This window comes from Musca autumnalis, unplaced genomic scaffold (assembly GCF_047663935.1).
Source record: "Musca autumnalis isolate F117 unplaced genomic scaffold, ASM4766393v1 scaffold_5, whole genome shotgun sequence".
NCBI classification, from domain to species: domain Eukaryota; kingdom Metazoa; phylum Arthropoda; class Insecta; order Diptera; family Muscidae; genus Musca; species Musca autumnalis.
The window spans coordinates 2,661,702-2,674,352 of NW_027412088.1; the positions used below are offsets into that span (position 1 = coordinate 2,661,702).

Consider the following 12,651-nt stretch of genomic DNA (forward strand, 5'->3'; position numbering starts at 1 on the left):
TGCGCGCTCTCTTGTAAAATTCATAGGTAAATTCATAGGAAAAGATGTACTCCAGCGGCAATTGTTCTAGTGATTTAACTGCATCCGCGGATGCAAACTTTTTGCTGGGTACCTGTAATAATTGTACCATGGCTTTTACCGTTACTTTTTGGAAAAATATGGCAATGTTTGATGTTTGTTAAAGCCATCATTTCTAGTTGAATTCTATGGGATACCAAATCAAGTTGAATTTTTAGATACAAGAAGAAGAATAAACAATAAAAACAAGGGAATCTGTGAGAAAAAACAACATTCTTAAGAAATTGAGAAATTGAATTGTAAATCAGCGTCTCCATAGAGAAGATTTATGATCGAATTGATTCCTTGTGAGTGCCATTCGGAGCTTGGGTCAGGGGCAAGATAAGGCAGGACTTAATGGGTAATAATATAACATATGAAATTGAGGACGATGATGAATACTTGAGCGATGACAGCTCAATTAGTAGAGGAGGGGAAGGTGAATATTTAAATTTGGCGTTGGAGTCGATGCTACAGGAAATTGTAAATCAAGAAACAAATACCATGCCTCCAGTAATTCGGAAGAAACCAGACCTTCGAGTGTTTCGGGTATGTTAACATCTCGGTCACCTGTAGAATGTAGGGTTAATAGTATTCAATGATTATCCTTAGCACACCATGATGTACAAAGAAATTAAAGCACTGAGTGCCCTTCCAGCGAACAGCAAGCGCCCAAATGGAAGGTGGTGCCTATCCCGTGGTTTGATGAAACGAGAAAACGGCCTGGTAGGCTTTCCAAGTGGTTCGTTTACATCCAGCCAACATCGTCGTATAGCCAATTTTTTTGTACCCAATAAGAAAGTAGATCGACTTATGTCACTGGACTCAAAAATATATGTTTGTAAATTTAATACAGATGGGAGTCGTCTAATTACTGCCTCCCAAGATGCTACTGTACGCATTTTCGACGCTTCCAGAGGAACGTATCATCGCATAAAGCGTCTTAAAGTTCGAGACGTAAGTTGGGATATTTTGGATGTGGATTTCAGTCCGTGTGGTAAATTCTTTGCCTATTCAACATGGACAGATTCGTGTAAGCAGAGAAGTTATTGGGAGTCATTTATTCAAGAGTTACATGTTAGTTGTTTTCAGTTCTAGTTGTTCCTCTCGACAGCGATGGAGGTAATGATTGCCAAAACTATACATTGGGGGTTGAGAGAAATGGTGCCGGAATGTTTTCAGTGCGCTTTTCGCCTTGTGACAATGGTCGGACCTTAATTGGTGGTTGTAATGACTCCAATATTTACGTATGTGACCGTGAAACTAGCCACATTCGAGCTCTACGCACACAATCATCTTTTCCGGTTGATATTAACGCCGTCAGTTATGTCTGCGACCAGGATCCAAATCTGATTGTGAGTGGGTGCCACAACGGCATTCTAAAATTGTGGGATTTAAGATGTTGTGGTGGCTATGATCACCGTCCAGCAAAATGCCAAAGCACATTTTTAGGACATTTCGATGGAATAACGTTCATTGACCCTCGAAACGATGGCAATTATTTATTAAGTAATTCACGGGACCAAAGTATAAAAATATGGGATTTACGTCAACCTACCCCTTCTAATAAAATACGTAAACATCCTAGTACGCCACTTGTTGAGTGGGACTATCGCTTCAGTCAAGTGCCCAGGGAATGTAAGCAATATATCGTACTACTCAGATTCCATTTAAAGCTATTTTTATTCCTGCAGATTACAATCCGACGAAACCCTTGGATGGAGATGTAAGTGTTATGACATATCGCGGGCATAAAGTCACAAAAACCTTGCTAAGGGCAAAATTTTCACCGGCAGTACAAACTGGTCAACGTTACATATATACAGGATGTAGCACAGGAAGGATTATAAGTAAGTGGATGTAAAGTTTTGAACAGACTTTAATAATTTTGAATGGATCTAATAAATTTTGGAAAAGTCTTTGGTTTGAGGAAAGGAATTAATGAAATGTCCTTTGTTACAACCCAAAGTAATATATTTTAAAAATTACAAAAATCAGTTAGAAGTTACCTTTTAGTCGTATGCACCAAAATGTCAACAAACATTTATATCTTTAATTCCAGTCTACGATGTTCTAACTGGTCACATAAAAGAAGCAATAGAAAGTCACAGAAATGTTATACGTGACTTGCACTGGCATCCAGTTCGAGGAGAAATAGTTTCATCATCGGTAAGAAATTTCAAGAGTCCCCTAAGTATTTATCCACATAAATATGATTCTATTATATGTTACAGTTTGATGCTCACGTGAACTTGATAATGTACAAAAACAAACCCAATATTAGGCAGGATTCTGATAATGTACAACGGCCTTTGCGTAGATCACGCCGCATAGCCCACCGTAAAGCAGAAATGGATGACGAGGGCGAAGATGAAGATGAGGATGTTGACTTCTAAGACAAGCAAATACATTTAGTAGTACATACATACATGGTACTTTACACTGTGTAAATATTACTCTCACATATGTATACATAGTTATTTTTTTCATAGATTCTCTAACATTTATGTAATTTTGTTCCCACTCGAATGAATATCATTTTAAATTTAACAATGAATTACACTTTTATCTATCGGCTATGAGATATTAATCGAGTTTATGCAATAATTTGTAATTTTTAGTTGTGTAATACATAATATATGTTCGTTCTCTGAAGTGGCTTAGTTAAAACTGATATTGATTAAATATGAATGAATTAAAATTCCAGTACTAATTCTTAAAAACTCTATACATAGGTTTATTGTTTTGTTTAGTTTATACAAGGGAGAATGCATCTTTTCTTTTCCATTTTTTTATTTTTAATTGAGGTTTTGGTTGTTTATTCTTCCTGGCTTTAAAACACTCCTTCATGTAGGTCTTATATGTTTTCGTTGGTTTTTCCAAATTGGCGTATTTACAAAGTGTTTTGCTCCATAAGTTATTAATGCGCAACTCGTCATTTTGTTTAGCTTCTAAAATCAGTTCTATATTTTGATTATATCCGTAGCCCGTAGAATTGGGAAAATATTTAAGATCAACGTTTCTAAATTTTTCAGCTGTAAATGCCGATATTTTACAAATGTTGAACGCCTTCACTTTATCTTGAAGTTCGGGTATTGATAATTGACTAATCGTTTTCAAATTAATATGGCAGGTACTAATTGATGTGCATGGTTGATTTCCGTCTTTCTTCGCAATGCTTAGAATTCCTGTAGTAGAGTTTGTTTCTAAATTTGAATTTTCAGCATTAGGTGAAGTCTTACCTACCGTTTCTTCTTCCTTTCCTTTTTTCTTCGTCTTGGACTTTTTGGCCTTTGATTCCATAACAATTTCTTTTTGAGGTTCTGAAACTTCTGCAACTTGCTCAGATGGATTGGCTGCGGTTTCGTCATATTTCCTTTTCTTTGACGATTTCTTGGTAATGTTCACACTATCTTTAGTTGCTAAATCATTCTCAGTTTCCGTTGTTGGTGTACTTTCGTTCTCTTCATTTTCTAAATGTTTATCCTTTTTCTTCTTCTTTTTCTTTGTGATTCCCTCCAAGCCATTGTGGTTATTGTCGGTACATGAAGAATTATTTTTTTCTTCATCCAATTGCATGTCTTCTTGGCGTCTTTTCTTCTCTTTCTTCGCAGAATCTTGTCCAGTTGCTGGAACGAGATCGATGTCTTTTACAATATCGTTCTTAGCATCATCTGATTTATGTTCTTGCCGTTTTATCTTCTTCTCTTTCTTCAGAGAATGCTCGTTACCCGAGAGAATCAGTTTGTTCTCCACTTTACCGTCATCCTTTAGGGATTTATCTTTACGCTTTTTCTTCTTTTCTTTCTTTACAGTATCCTGGTCACTTAAGACAATCAAATTGTGGTCCTCTTCATTGTCACCATTTGGCAATTTATATAAACAAAGGTCAGCTCCTGGGTTTTCGTTTTTTCCTTTCTCTGCTGAATCATGCTCTGTGGTTGTTGGAGAACCAGTCTCGACGTTATCCCCAGTGGTATTCTCCTTTTTATTTTTAATTGAAGCCATTTTCAGTTTAAAATATTCCGACACTGATAACCCAGTGCTTATTGTTTGAACACCAGCAAAGTTTTCAGTTTCGCTCTTATTTGCCACACTATTTTCATTTTGTTCCGTTTTATTGAATTGTTCATTCATTTGATCAAAAAATGCCTGTTGTGCATCATCGGCAGCTTTTTTACCAAATATATTGGCCAAGTCTTTCTCGCTGTATTGCGACAAATCTTTTCCTCTGGTAAACTTTTTGTAATGGACACGAGCTTTGCTTTGTTTTGATCGCTCTTCTAGTGAAATTCCACTAATCTCTTCTTTTAGTTTAGACTTTTTAATCTTTGGCTTTTCATCCATTTGGAATCCAAATCCAACTCGTGGCACCTCATCGTCCTCGGAAGACGATTTGTTTCCAATTTCTGTGCTATCATTTTCTGCTAATGCATCGCCATTGAGAGTCTTTAACAGTACATTAAAACTGCTTTCGTGTTGCGTCCATTGATCATCGCGCATTTCGAATCCCAAACCTTGGCTATCGTTTTTATAACGTACTCTCACAAAATCTTGTGAACCGTCTTCTTTCGCGCCGAGGCCTTTGCCTTTTGACCAGCCCATTTTCTCCAACATTTTGGTTCCAAAGCGCGAATCATCTGAAATAATATCATATTGTGATTGCTCCAACAAACTCGTTATTAGATGTTTTGTGCTTACCTTCGTATAGGGCTTTACCCTTGGGAACCAAGTTGTAACGTTTACGTTGGCGGGGTTCTGCTAGCATAGCCATGTTTCCAAAGTATTAAAAACGAAATTAATGGTCTGTTCCAAAAAATGGTAAACGAGGTGAGCTGCTAATCATATAAATTGTGTGCTTTTTAAAGTAATCCTAACTTTACACTTTGCGGGTACGTAAAGGAACACGACACAAATAGGAACCAAAACAACAAACACGTGCCAAGCAGAGGTGGAAGCGAAACGAGTCGATTATTAGACGGCGGCGCGTCGCCGCTGATCGTTTTTAGGAGTTTAGCCGCCGCCGATTACATCGACTAAAAATCGCCACTTTAATGTCTATATCACACCATATGCATTTTCACTTGTATGTTGTCACTTTGGGTACACTAATACCCCGGTTACACTTAACCGGATTAACCCAGTGGGTTTGGATTTCAAATGTCAATTCCATAGCGCAAACGTCAAATAAATCCTCTCGAAGTGGGTTAACTCGACAAAAAACTCTAGTGTAACCGTACTATAATATACATACCAGCTGATGTTATACATGTGAAAAAGCATATGGTGTGATATAGCCATAAACTCGAATGAAAATGGAAATCGCGCGGGCTCAAGTTTTTTAATCAATTAATTGATATTTTTTAAGGCTAAATATTTCGAATGTGCCTTGTAAAATATGTATTTTCATTATTCAAACTTGACTTATACCTCATTTAGACTAGCCATAAATCCTCAACTCGATTTAATAAATCCAGCACAAATATCATTGCATTTAGATATACCTTTGGAGGATATAAATGGTAGTCCGCTGATTTTTGTTCATAGCACAATTACCAAGGTAGATGCATCAACCCATCCGATCGAATTTGAAACATCAGAAGAAATTTTTGTAAATTGAATTCATCTCAAAAAACATACGGCAAATTACGAATTTATTGTTTAGACGGCCATCAGACCATCTGCTTTTTCACATGTATGTTGTCACTTTGGGTATACTAATATACAGAACAGCTGATGTCATACACGTGAAAAAGCAGATGGTCTGATGGCGGCCTTAATATTGAAAATGTTTGCACATTATAGCTGTGTTCCAGAACTAAAAAGTTTTTACAATTTTTACTACTTTTACATATTTTACTCGAAAAAGCGTTCCCGTACACAAAAAGTTGTAAAATGTTCACTTCTCTTTAAACAAAAATGGCGCTGAATGACGCTCTCTTTAAAAACTTTTTACTCGACAAATTTGAGCGTGTAAAAAATGGTAACATGGATGCCGGCGTCTGATTGGCTGGTATGCCGACTTTGACATTTGTTCCAGCTTTTTTGACGTTTTTTCCATTTTTGCGTTCCCGAACTTTTAGAAAAAACTTTTGTGTGACAACAATTTTTCTCTCTTTCTCTCTTTTACGAGTTTTACTATTAAAAAGTACGGGAACAAAGCTTATGCTACTAATGCAAACTAATGAGCAAATAATGAATTATTTTATCGCTTAGACATCGTAAATATGAAGGTCTCGTCACATAAGAGGATTTTTGGCTTAATTGATTGAGTTGCATGTTCTTCCAGCTTTAAGTCAAAAGTCAAATACGAAAGTCGTGTTTCAGCTAGGGATACGTATTACCAAGCAGAAGTCAACTTTTCGACCTTTTGATTTTTGGTTAAAACTTAAAAATCGATCTTTCGATCTTTTGATTTTTACTTAGAACTCAAAAATCGATCTTTTGATTTTCACCTTGAACTTGAAAATCGACCTTTCGATCTTTACTCAAAACGGAGAAGTCTACTTTTCGGTCATTCGATTTAATATTCAAAATTTTTTACATTGCATTACATGCATAGTAGCTGTGCTCCTTTACTTACCTGAGGTTACCATTTTTACCATTTCTTACCATTTTTAACCTGCAAAGCGTTCCTTAACCCCGAAAAGTGGCAAAAGTGGAAGCAATTTTTAAGAGAGTGAGAGTGGCGAGAGAACGAAAATGGCTTTCTCTTCTACCACGGGCTACCAGCAAAATTTCTGCAGGTAAAAAATGGCAGAACTGATTTTTCGACTTTTGTTTGACGATTAACGACGAAACTGGACGAAAAACAGAAGAAAGAGTCGAACGCTGACAAAACTAAATTAAAAACTGTGAAATAAAGGACGAAAATTGATTTTTTTATGTTTATTTTTGACATTGCTGCCAGATCTACCATTTTTCCGTTCCTTTACTTTTGTGGTAAAAATGTTCATGACAGAGCAATTTTGACACTTTTCTCTTTTACCACCCTTACCATTAAAAAAGTAAAGGAACAAAGCTAGTGTTATAAATAAGGTGTACGTGACAATCAGCGGTGTTTTATTTCTTTTATGAACCAAATTGACAGGTTTTATAAAGAAATGGTGTGTTCATAGTACCCAGCAAAAAATTTTGGAAGTTGTGCAATTGGAGTTATGATTTCACAACATCTTTCGATGTAGTCCAACAGAGTTATGAAAAATGCACTCCGTTCGATACATTTTATAAGCAGTTGCTGTAGAGATCCCTACAGAAAAAAAACAGTTGGTTGATCCCTACACATTTCCTCAAAAGATAAACAAGAGTGTATGTATACATTTCTAAGAATTTGTCATGAAATAAAGAAATAAAAACTTAAGTTGCGAACATTTTTGCGGTAATTCACGAGACGGACAATTTTAATGGAGTGGAGTTGGAGTCCATGTCGAAAGCTGAACTACTGATGGGAAATCAACATAAAAAACCTTTAGGATGATGAAGCTTAATCAGATGGGCTTGGATTAAACGGAAAACGGAGGAAGTATACGCAAATGTGATTGAATTTAATGGAAACTTTTTTTAATTTATGTTTATATAATAAAGTTCATTGTATTCTTGTTTTGCACAAATAATAAATGCATTTTATTTATTCTGGGATATTTCGCAATAGCTTGCATTTTTACTGCATCTTTGGATTGACTAAAAACATAATCCGAAGAGTGCCTTTAAATTCAATCCAAAAGACTACATAAAAAGTTGTGATTTGGATCGAAAACGCAGTGCATCCTAGCTGTATGCTGTGGAAGCAAAATGGAGTGCATCCCAGCTGCGCTCTCTCTTGTAAAATTCATAAGTGAATTCATAGGAAAAGATGTACTCCAACGGCAAATGTACTGTACACTTGTATTGCGAAATATCCCAGAATAAATAAAATGCATTTATTATTTGTGCAAAACAAGAATACAAATAACTTTATTATATAAACATAAATTAAAAAAGTTTCCATTAAATTCAATCACATTTGCGTATACTTCCTCCGTTTTCCGTTTAATCCAAGCCCATCTGATTAAGCTTCATCATCCTAAAGGTTTTTTATGTTGATTTCCCATCAGTAGTTCAGCTTTCGACATGGACTCCAACTCCACTCCATTAAAATTGTCCGTCTCGTGAATTACCGCAAAAATGTTCGCAACTTAAGTTTTTATTTCTTTATTTTATGACAAATTCTTAAGGCCTGCGTACATAAGCTGCTCTGCCTGATTGCCTTGCTTTCCTGCTTCATTTTTGACATAATAAAAATAAAAGAATAAAGAAGGCCGAGGAAATTTCGAACTGGGTTGCCCTTTTCTTTTTTATTCTTTTATCAGAAGTAAGTAAGGTAAGCAGGCAAGGCAGCTTATGTACGCAGGCCTTTAGAAATGTATACATACACTCTTGTTTATCTTTTGAGGAAATGTGTAGGGATCAACCAACTGTTTTTTTTTTCTGTAGGGATCTCTACAGCAACTGCTTATAAAATGTATCGAACGGAGTGCATTTTTCATAACTCTGTTGGACTACATCGAAAGATGTTGTGAAATCATAACTCCAATTGCACAACTTCCAAATTTTTTTGCTGGGTAACTTTGTTCATCAGTACCATCCCAGCAAAATGTTCGATGCCAAAGATGCTATTCAAGAATGGGTGCAAGTGAAATGGAATGTCATTTTTTCAGCATCTTCACTCATTCTTTTTACAAGAGCGTGACCCCCAAAAGATGCAATTCATTTTCAGATCCTAAGCATGTCATCTTTACTAACTCGATGGAATGGCATCTTCAACAATTCTTTGGCATGGTATCTATACCAATCCTTTGGCATGCCATCTTAACCAATTCCCAAGAATAGCATTTTCACTAATCTTTGGCATGTAATTTTCACGTCTTGTTCGGAAAATGGAAATTGCTGTATTGAAAAATGATTTTAATTTTTTTATTTTATTAATTCAAAGGAATTAATGAAATAACTATAATTTGCTTATCATCATAAAGTTTTCATCTATAGTTGCAGTTTGTTCTCGTTGTTGTAACAGTAGTTAATATGTTTGTATTCTCATTTTTCTGCTTAATCTGACTCTGGGTCTATCAGTCGTAAGAATGTGGCTATTTCGCTATTTATATGGTTTGTAACCACAAAGCTGCAAAGTTAAGTTTCTTAGCAGGATTGGAAGGGCAATTGAAAAGGAGTAGTGTGTCGTGGGGGCCTGTGTTGTATGGTGGGCAGATGTTTTCCACGGTGTCATCAGTACTTGCCCTATAGGAATTTTGACGGCTGCACCATCCCGAGCGTATTGACCCAAAACTACTCTGGTTTGTCCTGACAGCTGGCGCTTCTCAGCATCGATAGATGGTGGATGTTCTCCAAGGACCGCATTCACACGATAACTGTTTACTGCATCTGCGACTGCATTCGTGTGAATGCTACTTAAACCTGGTTGAAAGGCTTGTTGATCTAGAGGTTCTCTCTTGCTGCCTGGGTCTGTGGTCTGAATTCTGCTATTATCGACCATGACATTCAACTCTATTGTTCCCAACTCTGCCGCCCAGGTAGTGAACAGAGTGGCCGTAGATTTATTGGCTGGTATTTGCATATTCCTCGCGTGGAAAAAATTTTAAGATCAGACAAAAAGGAGTTCAGTCTTTCACAAATGTCGTCAGGGAAGGCACCTGACGCCAAGATCGTACAATCATTCGCATACGTTACGATCTCAATGCCGTCTGCAGCGTTTGGAATTCAGAAGAGATTTTCTTTACTCTAGGGGTCTTGGACTTCTTGATCCTAAATTCTACGTACTACTATCGTCCACACTTAAAATTTATTATCCAACGCTTCAAACTTGGACGGTGCGTAGTCTGCTCGATGACATCAAACAACGAGGGTGCTTGACAATATCAAAGGACTTTGCTAAATCAAGTGTCACTATCACTATTCTATCGCACGGCTTGCTCTGAGTGAGTCCTCGGCTAATATGGAGATGGCCTTCAGCGCAGTTGTTGTGCTGCTTACGGATCCTTTGCTATTGATCGGCAACTGGAAAGTTATTTCTGATGCTGGAAGAACTATTGCCACAAGGGTCCTTGCTACGGGCGACAAAAGTGAAATCGGTTTGTAAGATTCACCTTTGCTGGCATCCTTTTCGGGCTTCAGTAGCTGGCCTATTTTCCAGACTTCGGAAACGATATGTTTGGCAAGCGACAGGTTTAAATGAGAAACTTGACTTCCGGCCGTCCCAGCTGTTGCCGCTGCACGCAACAGAGTTTACTTCCTCCGCAACTGGTTTTGATTCATCTTACAAAATGATTTTACTTCCCATCAGTGCAGTGCAGATTTCGACATTGACTCCAACTCATGGTACAATTAATTGTACCATGCTCCAACTGCAGATTACTATTTCGTTTTACAACGTTTTGGAAATGTTTGTTGTTTTGTTGGGATCTACAAATGGACTTGTTGAGCAGGGTTCTCTAGAGCAGACAAGGAAACTTTTATAATTGGTCTGTTCCTTTACTTTTAAGAATGGTAATTGTTGCAAAAATGGTAAAAGTGGTGAACTGCTCTCATATAAATTGTATGCTTTTAAAAGTAAGGAAACACTTTGCGGGTAAAAACTGGTAACCTCAGGCACGTAAAGGAACACGACTAATACCAAAGAGTGCAGTCCAACTCTACTTTTAGCTCAATGATTGGGACTTCCTAGCATAATAAATCTTACATTGCTTTAAACGTACATATTTAGATAAATAAAAGAATATATACATGTGTAAAAATAAAAACACAAAATTCATCTCTATTGGATCGATGGAATGGGTTCAAATGCTAAGCAAAAGATCGGATCTATCACGACTTCCTTCGAATTGGTTCAAATGCTGATGAAATGATCGGATCTTTCACGACTTCCTTCGAATGGGTTCAAATGCTGATGAAAAGACCGGATCTTTCACGACTTCATTTGAACCAATGCAAAAGATCCAGTGAAATCATGGCATCTCATGGAACCACTTCCATAAAATTTTGCTGGGATGGTACAATAATACAGGTAGCATAATCATGTCAGCTGATGGTAACATAATGTGTCAATTGCATTGAATTGATGTCAAATTTTGACATCTTATGTTGCCAACAATTGCTGATGCGGCTACCTGTGTATTTGTACCATGATCAGTAAAGCAAATAAGAGATTTGTTCCCGTACTTTTTAATAGTAAAACTAGTAAAAGAGAGAAAGAGAGAAAAATTGTTGTCACACAAAAGTTTTTTCAAATAGTTCGGGAACGCAAAAATGGAAAAAACGTCAAAAAAGCTGGAACAAATGTCAAAGTCGGCGTACCAGCCAATCAGACGCCGGCATCCATGTTACTATTGTTTACACGCTCAAATTTGTCGAGTAAAAAGTTTTTAAAGAGAGTGTCATTCAGCGCCATTTTTGTGTAAGGAAAAGTGCAAATTTTACAACTTTTTTCGGGTAAAATGTGTAAAAGTCGTAAAAATTGTAAAAACTTTTTAGTTCTGGAACAAAGCTAATACAATATTGTTGTAATGCTCCTACCAATGCAATCTGTATATTTCATTTTCGTAGTACATCAAAAAGACAAAACAGATTTGATCTTTCGATTTCCACAGCAAAAATCTAAGAATCATAATAGAAAATCGATATTTTGATTTTCTATGAAGTCAAAAGATCGATTTCCATAATAGAGTAAAATCATGAAATTGCTGCAGGGAATTCAATCTAAGAACGCCTAATTTCATGACAATATTGCTCATATTAACGACTATATAATGATGGAAAATTTCATGTCATATGAAATTTATATATAGTGTAAACTACCCCTTACCTTGCTTACTTCTGATAAAAGAATAAAAAAGAAAAGGGCAAACAAGTTCGAAAATTGCTCGGCCTTCTCTATTCTTTTATTTTTGTTATGTCAGAAATGAAGCAAGGCAACCAGGCGAGGCAGCTTATGTACCCAGGCCTTTAAGGTGAAAACACAATGAGAAATTCATGCTTATCCAAGCCCGAATTTGTGTAAATGAATAAAGAAATCCAAAATCGCATTTGAATTAGGTAACACCTGGCCTTTATTCATTTACATGAAATTGAGCGTGAAGCAAGCAACAAAACTCATTGTGTTTCTACCTTTAAGTTTAAAATACAATGAACTTTGTTGCTTGCTTCACGCTCAATTTCGTGTAGAAGAATAATGCTTGGTTTACATTTACGAAATCCACTCGATTATAACTGTCAAATCCATAGGCTAAACGTCAAATGAAATCCAATGGATTTCATTTGACGTTCGAGCTATGGAATTGACAGTTGAAATCGAGTGGATTTCGTAGATGTAAACTTAGCATAAAACCCAAGTACTACATAATTAAAATGCTATCTTGCATATATTTATTATTATACATAAACTGAGTTTTGAATAAGCGTGAATTTATCATTCTGTTCGGACCTTAACAATTAAACGGAGAAAAAAGGTCGTATATCATGAGTACTGTAATTTCGACGTTGATTTCGCTGAAATCACGAAATGAGATGATTATATTTTTAATGCAAAATTATGTTAAATTTTGA

At 36.3% G+C, this 12,651-nt stretch overlaps 2 protein-coding genes across 4 annotated transcripts; one reads left to right on the forward strand and one right to left on the reverse strand.

Annotated features, from left to right (window-relative positions):
• The first annotated feature begins 216 nt into the window (after positions 1–216).
• LOC141404722 (DDB1- and CUL4-associated factor 11) lies at positions 217–2,785 on the forward strand. The gene is made up of 6 exons (XM_073988376.1): positions 217–606; positions 670–1,090; positions 1,150–1,695; positions 1,752–1,907; positions 2,120–2,226; positions 2,292–2,785. The coding sequence occupies exons 1-6, from the start codon at positions 415–417 to the stop codon at positions 2,451–2,453; spliced, it is 1,584 nt and encodes a 527-aa protein (XP_073844477.1). The 5' UTR covers positions 217–414; the 3' UTR covers positions 2,454–2,785.
• On the reverse strand, positions 2,768–5,026 carry LOC141404721 (uncharacterized). 3 transcript variants are annotated; one of them, XM_073988375.1, is made up of 3 exons: positions 4,759–5,026; positions 3,304–4,697; positions 2,768–3,245 (listed from the first exon to the last, which is right to left on the reverse strand). In XM_073988375.1, exons 1-3 carry the CDS (start codon positions 4,829–4,831, stop codon positions 3,237–3,239), a joined length of 1,476 nt encoding a protein of 491 aa, XP_073844476.1. In that variant the 5' UTR covers positions 4,832–5,026; the 3' UTR covers positions 2,768–3,236. The 3 variants fall into 3 exon arrangements, with proteins under 3 accessions (XP_073844476.1, XP_073844475.1, XP_073844473.1); XM_073988374.1 differs by having other exon boundaries at positions 3,300–4,697; XM_073988372.1 differs by having other exon boundaries at positions 2,768–4,697.
• Between the last annotated feature and the right edge of the window lie 7,625 nt (positions 5,027–12,651).